The sequence below is a fragment of the Kogia breviceps genome, chromosome 2 (genome assembly GCF_026419965.1).
Source record: "Kogia breviceps isolate mKogBre1 chromosome 2, mKogBre1 haplotype 1, whole genome shotgun sequence".
NCBI lineage: Eukaryota > Metazoa > Chordata > Mammalia > Artiodactyla > Physeteridae > Kogia > Kogia breviceps.
The window spans coordinates 97,182,549-97,201,211 of record NC_081311.1 but is presented as its reverse complement, the minus strand read 5'-3'; the positions used below and the strand labels follow the sequence as shown (position 1 = coordinate 97,201,211).

At 43.1% G+C, this 18,663-nt stretch overlaps 1 protein-coding gene across 2 annotated transcripts; it reads left to right on the top strand.

The window, feature by feature from the left end:
* Nucleotides 1-320: 320 nt before the first annotated feature.
* On the top strand, nt 321-17,063 carry DDX18 (DEAD-box helicase 18). 2 transcript variants are annotated; one of them, XM_059052499.2, is made up of 14 exons: nt 321-518; nt 2,030-2,410; nt 4,835-4,975; nt 6,438-6,573; nt 6,930-7,030; nt 7,149-7,348; nt 7,442-7,556; nt 9,717-9,856; nt 10,587-10,748; nt 11,080-11,232; nt 11,893-12,006; nt 13,458-13,514; nt 14,134-14,311; nt 15,371-17,063. In XM_059052499.2, exons 1-14 carry the CDS (start codon nt 434-436, stop codon nt 15,511-15,513), a joined length of 2,106 nt encoding a protein of 701 aa, XP_058908482.1. In that variant the 5' UTR covers nt 321-433; the 3' UTR covers nt 15,514-17,063. The 2 variants fall into 2 exon arrangements, with proteins under 2 accessions (XP_058908482.1, XP_066881981.1); XM_067025880.1 differs by lacking the exon at nt 11,080-11,232 and having other exon boundaries at nt 345-518.
* Nucleotides 17,064-18,663: the final 1,600 nt, after the last annotated feature.

Below are 18,663 nucleotides of genomic sequence, written 5' to 3'. Positions count from 1 at the left end.
GGAGCCTGGGCTCCGCAACGGGAGAGGCCACGACAGTGAGAGGCCCGCGTACAGCAAAAAAAAAAAAGAATGGAGACTCCCTAAGGCCCTCTGCTCGGCCTTGATATTTCACACTTCCCCAGAAGAACCTCAAACTACCAAATGTCCTCAGTGGTCCGCTGGCTCGGGCACGATGCGAAGGAACACAGTGCAGGGCCAGTCCTACGTTCCCCTAGAGGGCGCTGCAGAGAATCCGGTCTCGAAGGGTAAGACGCCGCACGCGCCCGGAAGCATTTCCGCTCCGGACCCACTTCCGCTCCGACGACCGCGAGCGCTCCTGTGACGTATTTCCGGCTGGCTGAACTGAGCTCGTGTGGGCGGAAACGAAGTAACGTCACCGGGGGAGCAGAGAAGCCGGGTTGTGGCGCCGCCGTGAAGGTGTTTCACCGACAAAATGTCTCATTTACCGATGAAACTTTTACGCAAGAAGATCGAGAAGCGGAACCTCAAATTGCGACAGCGAAACCTAAAGCTCCAGGGTGAGATGCGCTCAGCTTCGCGGCGGCCTGGGTTGCGGAGGGAGCCAGCACGTGGGCCGTGGCGCTCTGCGGCGCCCGCGGGGCCGAGCGGCCGAGCGGCCGAGCGGCGCTGAGCGGCCGAGCGGCGCTGGTGGGGAGGCCCTGCGGCCCCGATGTTGCGCTGACAGCGTCCCCGCAGAGCGCGCGTGCTTGCGGAGCGTGGAAAGGCAGCCCGGGGCGGCCTCCCGTCGGGCCCCGCGCAGATGCCGACTCTCCGCGTTGCTCCAGATCTGCCCTTTCTGAGCAGCAGTTTGTCCTTACAGAGTTCGGGCAGGAGGCCTCTAGAGTTCGTTTCCAGTCTGCCCCATTTCCACCCTCCCTTTCTGACTTCCTCACCATTTCTAGGGTCATCCCCAACCCCCATTTACAATCAGGCACGTGGGACTTTCTCATCTCCCCGCATCTTCCTTTCACATCAACTATCTCCTGTCTCTGTCGCTTCAGAACAAGCTAGGTGTCCTTCTTCACAGAACATTCCTGATACCCTTGCCTTCCCCTACCCACCTGCCCTCCGTTTCGACTCTTGAAGAACTTCATCATTTTCAGCTCCCAGAATGTCTTTTTGCACATATCATACGCATGTGCATAATCTCGTGCCCTGTCTTCCTGTCACCCCGAACTTTAGGTTATAAATTTCTTAAGAGCTTCTATGTATTTGCATCCTTAAGGACTTCCATGAAAAGTATTTTACCTGAATGTCACTTTTCTTTACCTACCTCATTTGCAGTCCTAACTTCCTGACAGTGGGTCAGACATCCTGAAGTTATGTTAACCTTTTTCGGTCCTGTATAATACGGAAGCCCCCTAGGGCAGTGTTGGAGGCATAATGCCTTACACTGGCTGGTTTTCTGCAGAGATTAGTTGATTGAAAGAAATCCTGGAGGAGAGAAGAGTTGTGTGGGTTTTAGGAATAGTGTTTTTGAAGTTCCCTTATATTTCCATTTCCTATAGAATAACAAAGCGTTGCTAACTATTTCTTAAAGGTAACAAAAGATGGTGCTTCTTCTGTATACAAACAGATAGTTTTGTAAAGACAGTCTTAGGCATTTATATATGATAAATATCAAGACAAATAAGTGGTTACATCAACAGAATTTTCAATTCACTGATGTCTAGGAAAGTATATTTGTCAAGTACCTAATATTAGAATGTATATTTTGTAAGTAACATTGGCCCCATCTGTTTATTTAACCTCACTGAAGTTTCCTTGTTCCAGACTTTCAACTCCTTATGGACAGAGATGTGGTTTTTGAATTTAAAAAATCAATGCAGCTTTTCCTTTTTTTTTTTTTTTTAAATTTATTTGTCCTGCAGTAGAACACTGTAAAATTGGAAGTTGTCTTAATATACCTGACAGGGAAGTAAAAACTAAATCATTTCAGTCCTGGAAGCCATGACATTTCTCATTTGGGATACCACTGTTTCTAAGTAAACCTCTCCTTTGTCACTATGTGTGTTCTGTTTTTAAACAGGGGCCTCAGCTGTGAACTTGTCAGAAACTCAAAATGGAGATGTGTCTGAAGGAACAGTGGGAGGTGGAAAAATTAAAAAGCCCCTAAAACAGTCTGTGAATGTGGGCTTGTCAGAAACCCAAAATGGAGACATCTCTGAAGAAGCAGTAGTAGGTGGAAAAGTTAAAAAATTCCTAAAACAGTCTATGAATGCAGTCTGGTCAGAAGCCCAAAATGGAGACTTACCTAAAGAAACAGTGGAAAATGTAAAAGTTAAAAAATCCTCCAGGAAATCTAGCACACTGACCAGTGGAGAAGCAGCAATGCAGTCTCCCAATGCAGAATCAAAAAAGAAGAAGAAGAAGAAGAAAAAGAGAAAAATAGTGGATGATGCTGGGCCTGGTATGTATTGTCTTTGAACTTAAGCTATTCAGGTTTTCAAGTTATCATTCTGCTTTTCCTCTCCTCTTATATCCACATGACATGCAAGACTGTGAGAAACTAGCCTGGTAGCTAAAGCAAATGGGGGGGGGGGCTGCAGTTTAACGTTTCTCAAAATACTGCTCTTCTTTGGCAGTTAACTATCTGATCTTTTTATGATAAACAGAACGTACTGTGACATAGTATTGGGCTGGCCAAAAAGTTCATTCGGGTTTTTCCATAAGATGTTATGGAAAATACTTTAGGTTTACCTGTTTCCAAAGAGGACTGTGGAATTACTGACACTAAAGAAATCTGGGCTGGTAGTAGAGTCTATCTTCTTGGGTCTTTATGTGTCAAGGCCTTTGCATTAGTGATTCTTTTCATTTACGTCTTTTTTTGCCCCATTCCTTTTTCCTACAATAAATTCCTACCTTTGAAAGGCAACTTAGTGATAATTTGGATATGCAAAGTGTATAAAATAGCAGTTAGGAAACTTCTGAATAAATGGAACGTTAATTTCCAAGTGAGTAGAATGGCCAGGATTGGGGAGGCAGGGCTATTTTCTTTTGCAACATTCTTGGATTGAATAAGCTTAGGTGAAAGAATAGGCATTTTAATTGAAATGTGAGCAAGCAGAGATTTCAAGACAGGATAGAACCGGTGTCAGCAAGCTATTCAGCCTCTGCCTATTTTTGCAAATAAAGCTTAATTGGAACACTGAGATGCCCATTTTTTTACTTGGCCTTTGTGGTGATAGAGACCATATGGCCTGCAAAGCCTAAAATGTTTACAGTCTGGCCCTTTATAGACGTTTGGCAGCACTTTGTGTAAGCATATCCTATTCATCTATTGTCTGTTTTCCCAACATGCATGGCTGTCTTTTTACTACCTACAGGCTATAATACAGTTGTAAGTTATGAGAAATGGTTTAAACAAAAAGTGAAATAAGATAGAGAAAAGCATGAGGATTAGACATTACAGTTTTTATTTAAAGTGATTGTAATCATGTTCTAAAATGATTAGTGCCCTTAGGATTCTTGTTCTGAGTATGCCTAAGGAAGTGATATTTTTTTTTTTTCTCAAGCATTGAATCACAGGGCTGGGAGTATAAATCCTATTGGTAACCGTTAAGAACTGTTTTGAGGAAAACAGAAGTATTAAACCTTGAAGACCAGCTGATAATACCCATGGCCTTTTGAACGTGTGGGTCCTGCAGTGTTGCCCATTTCCCAGAAGGGTGGTAGTAAGGTCCAAGGAAGAGGCCAGTCCTGGGCTCCAAAGAGTCCTGAGTTCTGGTTTAGGTCACTTCTGTTGTAACTGGCATCACTAACTGCCATAAACTTGTAAAGGCCCAGCATGGTGGTTAACCCATTTGGCCCAGAGTGGAACATTTAAGAGCATGATGGGAGGTAAGACTGGAATGGTAGTTTAAGGGACTGTGTTATGAAAGTCGTGCATGTAGAAATGAAAAGCCAGGAGGCCTTCCCTCTCCTCCCCTCACCACTTTCAGTCAAGGAACAGGCGAGTTTTTGTCGCCCAGCAAAGTAGATTGTTGCTTTGTAGTCTGCCTCTAGTAACATGAAGAGCCTTTTGTGTTTCTGTTCCCCTTTAAAACAAAATTAGCTTTTATCGAAAATTTATCTTTAATGGCATAGGAGGAAAAACCGGTGCTTGTTACAAGTTTTTTTTTTTAAAAACATTCATGACTTGCCTTGTTTTTATTCTCAGTAATGTTTATAGAACTGGGTGTGATTAACATACTTAAATTGTTTAGTTCAGCTTATAAAAAATTTCTTGCTCACCTAAGATGGTATAATATATAAGTAGTAAGTCAGACAGAAAGAAATATTATATGATATCACATATATGTGGAATCTGAAAAATAGTACAAATGAACTTACAAAACAGAAAGAGACTCACAGACAGAAAACAAGGGGAAGGGGGTTGGATAAATTGGGAGTATGGGGTTAACAGACGCATGCTACCATATATAAAACAAAGAGCAAGGATTTGTACTGTATAGCACAGGGAACTGTATTCAATATAATGAAAAAGAATTTTTTTTAAAAGAACGTCAATATATACATATATGTAGGTAGAACTGAATCACTTTGCTATATGCCTGAAACCACAACATTGTAAATCAACTATACTTCAGTAAAAGAATATGTATTAAGAAGCCTAAAAAATAGTTTGTTGGCAAATCTGTGTGTCCCACTGGGTTTTTTAATATAGCCAGATTTTTTAATTAGGAAAAAGAGATTCTTAGCAAATTAAAACTGAAAATATGTTAAGCTTTTGAAAATATGCCTTTTTGCATCACACGTCTTTTATTTTGTGGTCTCATTTGGTATTCTTATTTTAAGAAAAAAATTTGTGGGGGGTCTGTCCTTTAATCCAAAGATTCCAAAAAAGCAAAAACTGAAGACCAGGGAGAGTCTGAAGATGGCGCCCGGGCTCCTGAAGAAACAGAAAGCAGTGTGGAGAAGCCGGACAGTGAGGACAATGACAGCATGGTGCCCAGCCTGCCCCTGGGACTGACAGGTAGCTATCAGTGTTTCCCAGATAGAGCTTCTGTAAAATGTCATATGCCTCCTTGGGTTATAGTATTCAAAGGTTCGGTTGTGGCTTTTTATTTACTTGGAAAAAATAAGTATTGACAAGAAATGATTTTATATCTAACTATTGCTTTTTATCATCCACGTTGTGTGCCTTAGTTCTTGTTGTTTCTTTTTCTGTTTTTCCCTTTTCTTTATTTCTAACACTAAATATTTTGACATGCACACGAATAGTTCTTGGGGTCCTCTGTTCCTTTGGTTTGTCACTTTCTAAAGCTCACTCCGTGTTGTAGTAGGAAAATCATTGGCCTGGAAGTCTGGAGCCCAGAGGTTCAATACTGACTCCATTACTAAAAGAGAAGGGTGAAATTAACATTATTGAGGGGCTTGTGCCAGAGTCACCTCCTTTAGCCTCTATTTCTTTACCTGTAAAGTCAAGCGTTTAGGCTAGAATCAGTTGCTCCTAACCAGAAATGTCTAGCAGTTGCTTGGGTTGTTTGGTTTGGGTTTTTTGTTTATTAAAATAATTGAGGCCCAGTACCCAATCTCCATAATCACAATTGCAGAGGTTATGGCAGTGCTTCTCAAACAGGGTAATTTTACCTCCCAGGTAGGGTGACCAGCTCATCCCAGTTTTCCCATTCAAAGTCCTGTGTCCCGTAAACCACCGTCCCGGGCAAAACATGAGGGTTGGCCACCAGTATGTTTGGTTGTCAGAACTGGGGGCAGGCTGCAGGCATCCAGTAGGTAGAGGTCAGTGATGCTGCAGGACATCCTATAATGCATAGGACAACCTCTCACAACAAAAAATTATCCACCCCAAAATGTCAGTGGTGTCGAGGCTGCCAAAACTTGGGTTATAGCCAGGGCACGTGTGGGGCGGGGAGCTCCCTGGTGATACTGATGCCTCCCTCTGCTGGAGAACCACAGTACACCTGATACAGGGGTATAGTCTCACCATCTGTGGCTACACCCGACTCTTCTCAGTTGTCTTTTTGGAGTGAGAGTTACTATTTTGATTGATTGCATATTCAGTTTTTGTTATACTGAATGTTTTCACTTTTTATTTCACATTTCTTAAACATTTCATTTCTCTCTGAACTCTGCCCCAGCAAACCACCCCCGTCTCTCCCCCCTCCCCTTCCTGCCACCTTGGCATTTTCATTTCATACAAGTCCCTTGACTGTACCATCTCTCCGTCTGTTACTTTGTTACAGTGTAGGCTCTGGAGTTTACATCACACAGCCATTAGCAGTGGAGAAACTTCAAAAGTATAAGGTTTTTTTATAGGAATGGTTGGGGTTTATTCTTTTCTTATTGGAAGAAGCTCTTCTAAGCTTGACACCAACCCAGTAATGTTTTCAATCAGCAAAACTAATTTAGGAAACTATCAATATTAACTATTAAGAAAAGATAAATTTGCTAATGATAAACTGTCTTATCTTTAGGAGCTTTTGAGGATACTTCGTTTGATTCTCTGACTAATCTTGTCAATGAGAACACTCTGAAGGCAATAAAAGAAATGGGCTTTACAAACATGACTGAAATTCAGCATAAAAGTATCAGACCACTTCTGGAGGGCAGGTATGATTAACATTGAGGTTTGGGCATTAGTATCTCTATTTTTAGTGCTAGTAATTTGGAAAGAAAATACCAGTATGTTCTGTTGATCTTGCACCATGTTGGGTAATATACCCAACCTTCGTTAAAGGCTTTAGTTTATTTACTGATGTTTGGAGAAAATTGTTCACTTCTGGTTTTAGCACAATTCTTACTTTTGAGTTAAGTATTTTACCCACATGATTGATTTCAGTGATAGAGAAAGTGGGGACTTTTTTTTTGTTATGATCTAGCCTCAGTGCTTAAAACGTGAGATAGTACATGGTACTTGTTGAGTGAGTAGACTAAATGTCTCTCTCCTTTTCCTTTTTATTTTTTAGGGATCTTCTAGCAGCTGCAAAAACAGGCAGTGGCAAAACCCTGGCATTTCTCATTCCTGCAGTTGAACTCATAGTTAAGTTAAAGTTCATGCCCAGGAATGGTAAGTCTGTGGCCCCATTGTTTCTGCCAGTATCTCACTGGAAGTCTGTTGTAGCTGTTGGTGGACTCCTGGTGATAACTAGTTTGACTTTCACTGTATATCCTGTTTTGCTTTTTAGGAACAGGAGTCCTTATTCTCTCACCTACTAGGGAACTGGCCATGCAGACTTTTGGTGTCCTTAAGGAGCTGATGACACACCACGTTCACACGTATGGATTAATAATGGGTGGCAGTAACAGGTCTGCTGAAGCACAGAAGCTTGCCAATGGGATCAACGTCATTGTGGCCACACCAGGCCGTCTCCTGGACCATATGCAGGTGAGAGAACACGATTGTGTGGTCCCCGTCTTTTGTCTGTGTGAAACATAAACTTGACAGCTAACAGTTTTTCTTTGTCCTTTGTCTTGTCAGAATACCCCAGGGTTTATGTATAAAAACCTACAGTGTCTGGTTATTGATGAGGCTGATCGTATCTTGGATGTTGGGTTTGAAGAAGAATTAAAGCAAATTATTAAACTTCTGCCAAGTAAGTAGGTAGCATCTGCACGTGGTTTGCCGAGCAGCTGTTGGAAGTAGATGAGAGCTTTTCCTGTATGAACACTACTAATATCAGGATTTTACTTTAGCAAGTGCAGTGGTTGTGCCAGTCACCCTCAGATGTAGTTTGCAGCACAGGCATCACTCTCACTAGTGACTTAACTCAGTGGTTTTGCCATTTGACAGGCTGCCATGCAAGTTGAACAGTCTTAGCGTACATCTGGTTCCCGTCTGTCCCCTCCACCCCATCTCACATCTCCTGGGTAGCCATCAACTTGCTGCTTTCTGTGTTATGTTTGAGTGGTCCATACCTTGGTTAGAGTACTTGAAACATTGTAAACTGCTTATATCTATAAGAACACCATGGTTCAGTACATTATATGATTGGTTTTTTAATGCTTCATTGAGGTATAATTAACATAATCTACATATTTTAAATGTATGATTTGATACGTTTTTGTCCTGTTTACACCTCGAAACCATCACCACAGTCAATACAGTGAACATTTCCATAACCCTCAAAACTTTGTGCGCCTTTGTAATCCCTCCCTCTCACCGCCCCCTACTTGCAACAGCTGCCACGCACATCTCTCTCACAGGAGATTGTTGATCTGCTCTCTGTCACTGTGGATCGGTTTGCATTTTCCAGGGATTCATATGAATTCATATGCAGTGTAACTCTCTTTTTATCTGGTTTCTTTTGCTCCGCAAATTCTTCTGTGATTCGTCTGTGCCGTTACACGTATCAGTAGTTCTTTGCTTTATTCCTCAGTGGCGTTCTAGTGTATAAATATGCCACAACCCGTCTATCCATGTAACTGTTGATGGACGACTGTGGTGCTAACTGTTCTGGTCTACTGCAAATAAAGTTGCTGTGAACATCCCTCTGCAGCTCTTCTTGTGGGCACATATCTCCTTTTCTGTTGGGTGATTACCTAGGAATGGAGTGACTGGTGTATGTTTAACTTGTACCAGTTTACATCCCCGTCAGCAGTGTATGGAATTTCCAGTTCCTCCTGTTAAGTCTTGAAATTAGGTAGTGTTAACCCTCCAACTTTGTTCGTTTTCAAAATTGTTTTGGCCAGTCTTGTCTTTGGCATTTCTATAAGAATGTTAGAATCAGTTTGTTAATCTCTGGGGATCTTGGGATTGTACTGAATATTGATCATTGGTGGAAGACAATGTTGAGTCATTCAACACGTGAATGAGGTAGAATTTCGTTTATTAGCTCCCTAATTTCTCTCAGCAGTGTTCAAAGTTCAGTGTACAGGTTTTTTCATATCTTTTGTGAGATAAAATTTTTCACTTAATTGTTTTCTTGCCTGATTGAGCTGGCCAGAACCTCCAGTATAATCCTGAATAGAATTGGCAAGAGAAGACATCTTTGTCTTACTCCTGATCTTAGGTGGGAAAGCATTCAGTCTTTCACCATTAAGTATGATGTTAGCTGTAGATGTTCTAGATCTATATGCCCTATAGCAGACTGAGGGTGATCCCTTTTGTTCCTAGTTTGCTAAGATTTTTCTTAAATCAGTAATAAATGTTAAATTCTGACAGGTGTTTTTTCTGTGTCTGTTGAAATGATCAGATGTTTTTTCTTTAGTCTGTTAATATGGTAAATTATATTGGTTAATTTTCAACTGTTAACCAACCTTGCATTCCTAGAATAAACCCCACTTGGTCATGATACATTATCCTTTATATATATTTCTGGATTCACTTTGCTAAAACTTTGTAAAAGGTATGAGTTGGGAAGTAAGGCTCTCTTCAGTGTCCTGGAGAGTTTATGAAATATCGATAATATTTCTTTCTTAAGTGTTTGGTAGACTTCACCAGCAGAGGCCATTGGGGCTGGAGTCTTCTTTACATGAAGATTTTAACTATAATTTCCTTAATAGATAAAAGGCTATTCAGGTTTTCTATTTCTCCTTGAGCAAGCTTTAGCAGTTTCTTTTTCAAGGAAGCTGTCCATTTCATCTTAGTTGTCAAATGTCTAGACATAAAGTTGTCCATGGTGTTCCTTTCTTACTATTTATAGCGATACCATGTTTCTCATTTCTGATAGTTCCACTGAGAGCGTTTTTAGTTGTGGAGCAATTCTAAAGGTTCCCTGAAGGATCTGGCTTATGTTTATGTGGGTGTGTTTCAGCCCGCAGGCAGACCATGCTCTTTTCTGCCACACAAACTCGAAAAGTTGAAGACCTGGCAAGGATTTCTCTGAAAAAGGAGCCCTTGTATGTCGGTGTTGATGACGATAAAGCTCATGCAACCGTGGACGGTCTCGAGCAGGTACTTCTTGTCAATACCTTCAATTTTAAGGATCGCTGGTGTTTCCTTGCAAGTGTTTGGAGGATCGTCTAGAAAGCAAATGGGTTAATGAACTAAATATATCACTGCCAATTTTAGATGAGTAAAAAACATTTTGCTGTTTTAATCTGCTCTTGCGCTAAGATGTGAGGTGAGTTAGAAGGTGGAGAGGCTGGTTTCAGGCGCCTTGCTGTGGAAATGAGGTGACAGAGATCCAGACTAAGTTGATTAAAAATAGAGCTGTAAGGTTGAGTCGTCTGATGAATGATATGTTTCCTGTGACACTTTAGCTTAAAAACCTTTCATTGGTTGTTTAGTTTTTAAAAATATATTCACCCAGCTTTGTTATCATGTTTAGGACGGTGCACTTAAGCTGTGGTTATTTGAGATCTTGCTGTTAAGGAACTTCTAAAAATGAATCATTGGTACACTTTGAGGGTTCCAGTTAATAGGGGTATTGGTATATCAGTAATTTCAAAAATATGGAAAGTATTTAGTATCCAGTGATTGTAGCCAATGAAAGCAATCAAGAGTTAAACTTAGTCTTATTTTAGGAATGCATTGTTATAGTGAAGGCAGTAATTTTGCTGTAGGTGAGGTATAACGGTGTATATGCTGTACTAATCTGTGCTCTCCATCAAATTATATTAGTTCATGAAGCTGAAAATGTCCATTTGATTATTTTGTGTCTGTTCACTTGAACCTCTCCTAGGGATATGTTGTCTGTCCTTCCGAAAAGAGGTTCCTCCTACTCTTTACATTCCTTAAGAAGAACCGGAAGAAGAAACTGATGGTCTTCTTTTCATCCTGTAAGTCCGTGAAATACCACTACGAGTTGCTGAACTACATCGATTTGCCTGTCTTGGCCATTCATGTAAGTGATTATGATGAATTTATTAAAAACAGGTTACACTTATCAAGTTATATAGATTGTGGGGATTGAGGTATTGCTCTCTCCTCCAAACATAGTTCTAAGTAGTTTGGGCAATAGTGGGTGACTGATCCTGTGTGGAGGGAGCTTTGCTGGGGGTGGAGGGGCAGGGACCAGAAAGGAGGAAGGGATGCCATCCCTTGAGGAATTAGGACAGGTTATGAACTTGAAATAAAGCAGGGTAATAGTTCCACAGTTTGGGGATTCTACATCAAGACCTCCCACAAACAACTTCAAGTTTTCTGTTCCAATGGATGTTTTGTTTTGATTCTAGGGAAGGCAGAAACAAAATAAGCGTACGACCACGTTCTTCCAGTTCTGCAATGCAGATTCGGGGATCTTGTTGTGTACAGACGTGGCAGCTAGAGGGCTGGATATTCCTGAAGTGGACTGGATTGTTCAGTATGACCCTCCGGATGACCCCAAGGTTCCCTGAGAAATACCACATTCCACAGAATATCCCTGTAGTGTGCAGTGACTTCAGTATTTCTCTGATGCTGGTAGTGTTTACGGCTTTTGCAGGACCCAAAGAGGGTGTGTGCAAGGAGATCTGAGAGGTGTCAGTGGGACTTAAGTTAGGCATGTCCTATGCTTGGAAGTATCTGTTAAGAATAGTAGATGTCAGAAGGAAATAAAGTTTGCTTACAGAGATAGATACCATTCTTTAGTATATGCAGTAAAATAAGTTTTACTGAAAAAAAAAAGTTTTACTGGGTATTTCAGCAAACAATAGATTATATAGATTAGCCAGCATTTAAATATGTTTCCCAAAACCCTTTTGAAGTTGAAGCACACTTAATAGTCATTTGATTAGATCATAGAATTCATGTGAATGTTCTCTCTAGCTTTCCTTGGCCCCGGGCGTGGCTCTATTACCTCTGTGGGGATGCTCCCTGCAGGAGTGGGGCACTAGCTTTGGGGAGCATGGTCACGGGCTGTGTGGCGCCCCTAGGTGGAGGTGGGCACCATCTCACACTGACGTGCTGGCACACTGCCGTCCACTACCGTGCAAGTTCTGGATGTGCAGATCGCCACAGGTTGCCGTGGAAACCAGTGTATTACCTAAGGTTTTCTCTCTCCACCAAAGGAATATATTCATCGTGTGGGTAGAACAGCCAGAGGCCTGAACGGCAGAGGGCATGCCTTGCTCATTTTGCGCCCTGAAGAATTGGGTTTCCTTCGCTACTTGAAGCAATCCAAGGTAAAGACCTTCACTTGGAAAACCTTAAGCTGGGGACAGATTCCTCTCGAGAGGAATTGGTTACTGGTGCATGTGGCCTTAAGCACCATTACTAGGTGTGTCCGAGGAGTCCTGCGTCGTCGCCATGCTGTTCGGACAGCTGTTACAGCAGTTTAGCAGATGAGATTTATGTGGGTCGCCCCCAGGAAATGTGAGCAGAAAACTACCGTCGAGGCCCCGTTCTTGAGCTCTGTGTCGCGCAGGGTGCCTTCCTGTCCCCAGTCTCCGCTCTCATCCGCCCAGCCCTGTTTGAAACCTCCTCCACTCCTCGTGAGTGAGCTCCCTCACACCGGCCTTCTCTGCCATGTGTCTTCACCCTGGTGTCTGCACCTCGCCCGAGGCCAAGGGAACTCATTCCTTCCTACCTCTTCCTCCTTCGGGCCTTTGTCCGTTGACTCAGTCCCTCCCTGGCAGTTAGCTCTTTACCATCTCAAGTCTCTGACCAAAAAAATAACTTCAACCCTAAACCCGCTCTCCTATCACTAGGTCCAGCATGGCTATTGCCTGTCGCCTTTCCTCAGTCTGCCATTTTGAAAAGTGGGTTATATTTCAGCTCCTCTGATTTTGGTCTCCAGTCCGCCCTAATCTGGCTTTGGCCTCTCTGTTGCCAGGTCGTGAGAATGCTTGTCAGGCCTTGTCTTGCCTAACATTTGCCTCTTCACTGGCACAGTGTCGCCTGGTGGATTTTCCGCCCCCAGCTGCCCTCATCGTGGAGCATTTCCTAGGGATTGCCATCAACCCTTGCACTTTTTCTCCAGATGCCTGTTTCCTGGCTCTCAGATAGCCTCTGCTTCCGCTAGCTGCCATCTCCTCTGGGAGGCTCTGCTCTCCTTCATGTCCCCCCAGCACGGGTGCTCATCAAGTTGTCTCATCACTTACCTGTCTCCCCTCAAGGCTGCAGGCTCCCTGACGGCAGGGCCCGTGACTTGGGCAGTTGTTCTTTTCCCCCAGCATCTAGCATCGGTCTTGCACTTTCCCAGTCATCTAATAAGTTAGAACTGGTAAGAAGTATCCTTCCTGTAGGAGTTTGTGATCATTGTGACCTAGTGTCACAAATGCCAGTCACAGGGCAGTGTGGTGTTGGAGAGAAGGGCTAGTGGTTCTTTCAGGTAGAGGCTTCAGGCTGCTTCATCACGTTGCATCCACAGAGACCTTTATTTAGAGAAAAGGGCTTCAGTGATTTATTGCCCCTGCCAGTTTCTTGCCTTTTCTTTCAAGGGGATTCCATAGCATGATTGATGTGCAGTTAGCAGAGGGAAGGTAAGCCTTTCCCATTGGCATTGGGAGACAAGAGGGAGCAGATGTCTGGCCCATGGGATTCCACAGGCCTGTTCCCCTTTCATCTCTTCAGTGCCCTACGAGCTGCATCAGAGCCATCCTGGTTTACTAATCGGCGTGCTTTTGTTTCCTAGGTTCCATTAAGTGAATTTGAGTTTTCCTGGTCCAAAATTTCTGACATTCAGTCTCAGGTATGCAGGGGAGAGGGGGAGGAAGGGTCATCCCAGCACCACCTTTCTAGTGTCTCATTGACAGTCATTGTGCTCCGAGTCTCCCTTTTCATGAAGTGAGAAGTTTGGACTGAGTGATTGTTTCAGTGTCTTGTTGTGCTGGTGACCACATTTCAGAGCTCTCTACCTTGTTTCAGTCCGTATCTTTATTTATTTATGTATTTATTTATTTTTGCTATGTTGGGTCTTCGTTTCTGTGCGAGGGCTTTCTCTGGTTGCGGCAAGTGGAGGCCACTCTTCATCACAGTGGGCGGACCTCTCACTATTGTGGACTCTCTTGTTGCGGAGCACAGGCTCCAGACACGCAGGCTCAGTAGTTGTGGCTCACAGGCCTAGTTGCTCCGCGGCATGTGGCTCCAGACCAGGGCTCAAACCCGTGTCCCCTGCATTGGCAGGCTGATCCTTAACCACCACGCCACCAGGGAAGCCCCAGTCCGTGTTTTATAAGAATTTTGTCATTAGTTTTAACTGCAGCCTGATTTTACAGATATTACAAAGCTTGGAGCAAGTGTATTGGAACAAATGTTTTATATGACATGCTTTTTTATTTCATTAAAAGCAATATTTCTTTCTGTTTCAGCTTGAAAAGCTGATTGAAAAGAACTACTTCCTTCATAAGTCAGCCCAGGAAGCATATAAGTCATACATTCGAGCGTATGATTCCCATTCGCTGAAACAGATCTTTAATGTTAATAACTTAAACTTGCCTCAGGTTGCTCTGTCATTTGGTTTCAAGGTGCCTCCTTTTGTTGATTTGAGTATCCTTTTCTTTGTGGTTATGAATTCGTCCAGGCACTAAGGGACAGAAGCTTGACCAGGGGCCTTGGGGCTTCGCACTTGGGTTGGCGTGTCTGCTCTGGCTGAGGCCTGCAGGGCCCAGGCCTTCAAGCTGGTCACTGACCTCTTGTCAGTGCTCCCATGGGGTGGGCAGGGGTTAATTGTCGGGGTGGAGACTACACAAGTGAGACAGTTCATGGCTTTAGAAAAGACAGTGGAATGTGAGTGGCAGGCAGAGCAGGAGGAGTTGTACGTTCCAGGGAGAAGCTCAGAGGGGCAGGGCTTGGCGGTGTGCGGCTTCACTATGCAGGGTACCCAGAGGAGTGGGATACCTTGAAGAAGCTGAAGACAAGATGGAACCTCTCCGAGGGCTTTTATCCTCTCAGTCGTTGAAGGATTTCATGCAAGGAAATTGCAAGACCAGTGAAAGAAAATAACCTAAGTGCTACTCAAGATAAAAGGCAAAGGGAGCACATCCAGTTGCTTCTGTTATGATACGTAATATGTGTTTTATTACACATTTTCAACAGAAGAAACAGCCAGCTAGAGTGAGGCCTGCTCGTTAACACTGTGGTAGTAACTCCGAAGGGGACTTGGAGGACCGCAGTTTGGGTGGCTGTCCGCATCGTGAGCATCGAGTGAATGTCTGCTGTTGTGAACACATTTTGAGTCCCCATGTGACAGGAGGAGCAACTCCACTCGGTCAGGCACCTCTGAATCAGCTCCCAACAGAGGTGAAAGTCATTTTGTTTTGACACTGGGAGTATTTCTTAATGTGTTCCTACACACTTACTGATTTACCTCTTCGACTTCATTGCGTGGAAAAATAATACAAGTATTACACTGGGCTTAAAAGTCTATCCTGCTAGTTTTAGTCCACAGTCATGTGGCCACTCCTGATTGTCTGGAATGTTCGTGTGTGTTCGTGGCCTGGGGAGGGGTGGTGGGGCCCCTGGGGTACAGCTGGCTGGTTCTTCTGCAGACGGTAGACTGGAGTCCTTGTCTTTGTGTTGCTTGATTTCCTTAACGTCCCCCTTTAGACGTGAACAGCAACGATGGCAAACTTAGAAAAAGGGGTGGCGGTGGTGGCTTCGGCTACCAGAAAGCCAGAAAAGTCGAGAAGTCCAAGATCTTCAAGCACATAAGCAAGAAACCGTCTGACGGCAGGCAGTTCTCTCACTGAAGGCAAACCTTTGTTCTGAAATGGATTTTTTTTTTTTTTCTTGCTCTAACAAAAGAATTGTTGTTGCCGTAGGATTTGGGACTCATCTAACAAGAGTATGAATTGACTTGGGGTGCTGGCACTGATATTTCCAGTGGGTCTCCTCTTTGGGAATATAAAACAGTTCAGTATTTCTTGATTGGCCAAGGACAAAGCAAGGGATCTTCTTAGTGTGTGATGACAGAATGTTTTTAAGTTCAAATCTTTTTTTCCCCAAACTGGTTACTGTTCTAGTGTAATTCTTTTGGTACCTTTCCTTCCTGGTGTCTGAAGATTTGTATGGCTTAGGGTGCTGTGTCAGCCTGCCAGACAGGGCAGGTGACACTGGACAGCTGAAATTCTGAGTTTATTTTTTTGGTTTTGGTTGTTTCTTGGACCTTTAGTTGTTTCTTGGACCTTACTTCAGTAGTTTTCTGACCCCTCCTGAAAATGCTGCCATGTAAAAGGGCAGGGGCTTTGGGAAGTACCCAAGAAGCACCTCCGGTTAAAGGTGGCACTTTTTTTAACATGTTGGATTTTAAAACAATGATCCTTTCTCCATTTTACTTTTTTAAGAGGAAGAAATATGGGTTGTCATTGTTATTTGAGTAAAGTGCCGCAGCAGTCCTGACAATGGAGGGTAGGTTGGGGATGAGATCTGAGAGTTTTGAGCCTCATTTACAGGTGTAATACTCTGCTGTTCTCCATTTGGTAACTTAGCAGACTTTTTTTTTTAATGCACAGAGAATGGTGACACTCCTCAGTCAAACTTGTTTGTTTGAAGTGGTTTGGATTTTGGTGAGCCCTTCCAACTCTTCATAGTAGTTAGAAGGCAAAGCATCTTTTTGAGGAAAATTGCCTCTTCCAGATCCATGAAACAAAAGTAGATTTATGGTGAAAATTGAAAATGAACACACATCAGAATGAGGAACAAAGTCAGTGGTTTAGTCAGATGGGGTTTTTTGTTGTAGGAACTTTTGATTTCTGGTGTGTTTTATGTTTTATTTCTAGTGTTTTATAACTACAGAATGGTTATTACATTTTGTAGTTATTTAAAACCAAAGTGGCTAGCATCATTTTGCTGTTGTACCAGTTCATATTCATAGATTCCTATTAAATATAAGTATCAAATGTAGAAGAAACAGTCTGGTAAACAGCACTGCAGTAGGAAGAGGAAAGAATGATATACTGTTCCACACCTGGGCTCAACCACTGTCCCCCTAGCTAGACATGTCCTGGGCTTCAGACCTTGATTGCTGGACTTCTGGCATTTAATAACTGTTTCTCTTTCCAGTAACTATTCTTTTTTGTTTCAGAAATAATCATGTTTCAGAAAGTACACAGAAACAGAGAAGAATATTTAATCACTGAACAGAAGTAAATACTGCCAGTATTTTGATACATAATCCTCCAGTGTTTTGTATACATACTTTTAAATTTTTTTATCAAAGGTGAAGTAAGTCATCCTTACCCACTATTTGTAACCATCTTGTTTCATAACATTTTCCTGTGTCATTAAATAATTACATCAACTTTGTATCTCATTTATTACTATGCTTTAACCTTGCCTGGTCTGCCTGGATTTGAGTTCTGGATGCCTGCATGTCCCATACTGGCTCTCCTTGTCTCAGTGTATCTAGTGCCTGTTTCGTCATTTGCGCGAAAAGTATATAAACAGAAGGTTGGAAAGATTGTTCTTACTGTGATAACGGCTTACTTTAGGACTTGGTGGGAGTCCTGTGTGAAATTCTGCTGGCAGGCCGGTCCAGCCTAGGGACATCCAGACAACCAGACTTGACCACCCTGGCCAGGATTCAAATGTGAGGGAGCGGTCACTAAAATCAGATAACAAGGTCAGCGCAGCACCATCTGCAAGGCTTATTTGCACAAAGAGAAGACCTCCTTAGGTTCCTATGCTAAGAACACAGCTGCTGGTGGCATGTGTGCGGCCACTAACTTGACAAATGGGATTAAGTGGCTTCAGCCAGGAAGGCCAGGCAGCATGGACTGGAAGCCAAGGAGATCACTGCCAGCAAGTAGAGACCTTTGGGTCCTCTGGGCCACAGGTGTGTCATTGCTATTTCTAAATTTATTTTGGTCTTAGCTGCTCAGGTTAAAACTGAATTTGGGATATCCAAAAAAGAATTTTGTTTATTCAAAAATACGTAGTGGTGGGACTTCCCTGGTGGTGCAGTGGTTAAGAATCCACCTGCCAATGCGGGGGACATGGGTTCGAGCCCTGGGCCGGGAAGATCCCACATGTCGCAGAGCAGCTAAGCCCGTGTGCCACAACTACTGAGCCCGTGTGCCTAGAGCCTGTGCTCCACAATAAGAGAAGCCACTGCAGTGAGAAGCCCGCGCGCCACAAAGAAGAGTTGACCCCACCCACCGCAACTAGAGAAAGTCCACGTGCAGCAACGAAGACCCAACACAGCCAAAAATAAGTTTATATTAAGAAAAAAAATCATAGTGGTTACAAATGAGTGCTCTGGAACCAGAATGCCTAAATTCAAGTTCCAGCTCTGGGCCTGTTAAATGAGTAGAACAAAGAAAGTAATAAAACCTACTTTGTAAGGTGGTAAGAATTGAATGCACTAACATGTAAGGTGTTAGGACAGTACAAAGTACCTGGTAGCTGTCTTTATTAATGCCTAAATCCTACACAAAAGGCCTGCTGCCCAACGGAATCAGGTACAAGGACTCACTGAAGAACCTGAGCTATCTTGGGCCTTTTACTGTCAAGTTGATTCATGCAGTTTTCAAGGCTGATTTGTATTGGGTGTTTGGTGGAGGGAACAGTGACTTTGGATAAGGCTAAATGTTCATGAATCAAGAGCCTGCTAGGTGCCGGGAATTGCAGAGGACACAGATGCATGTGGCTGAGCTCCTCTTAGGAACCTGGTAGGTCTACAGGAGAAAGGTGTCATAAGCAATTGTAATATTGTTTTCCAAGTCATGTGACATGCAGATAGAAATGTCCCAGCTATTTCTAAGCCTGGAAAAGAAATGTCCCAGCTATTTCTAAGCCTGGAAATTCTGCATCCTTGGGTTCAGGTGGACTTCAGCTGATAAAGAGCTATTGGAACCTTCTCTACCTATGGAAGACAGGCTTCTGTTCTGGGAAGTGAGTTC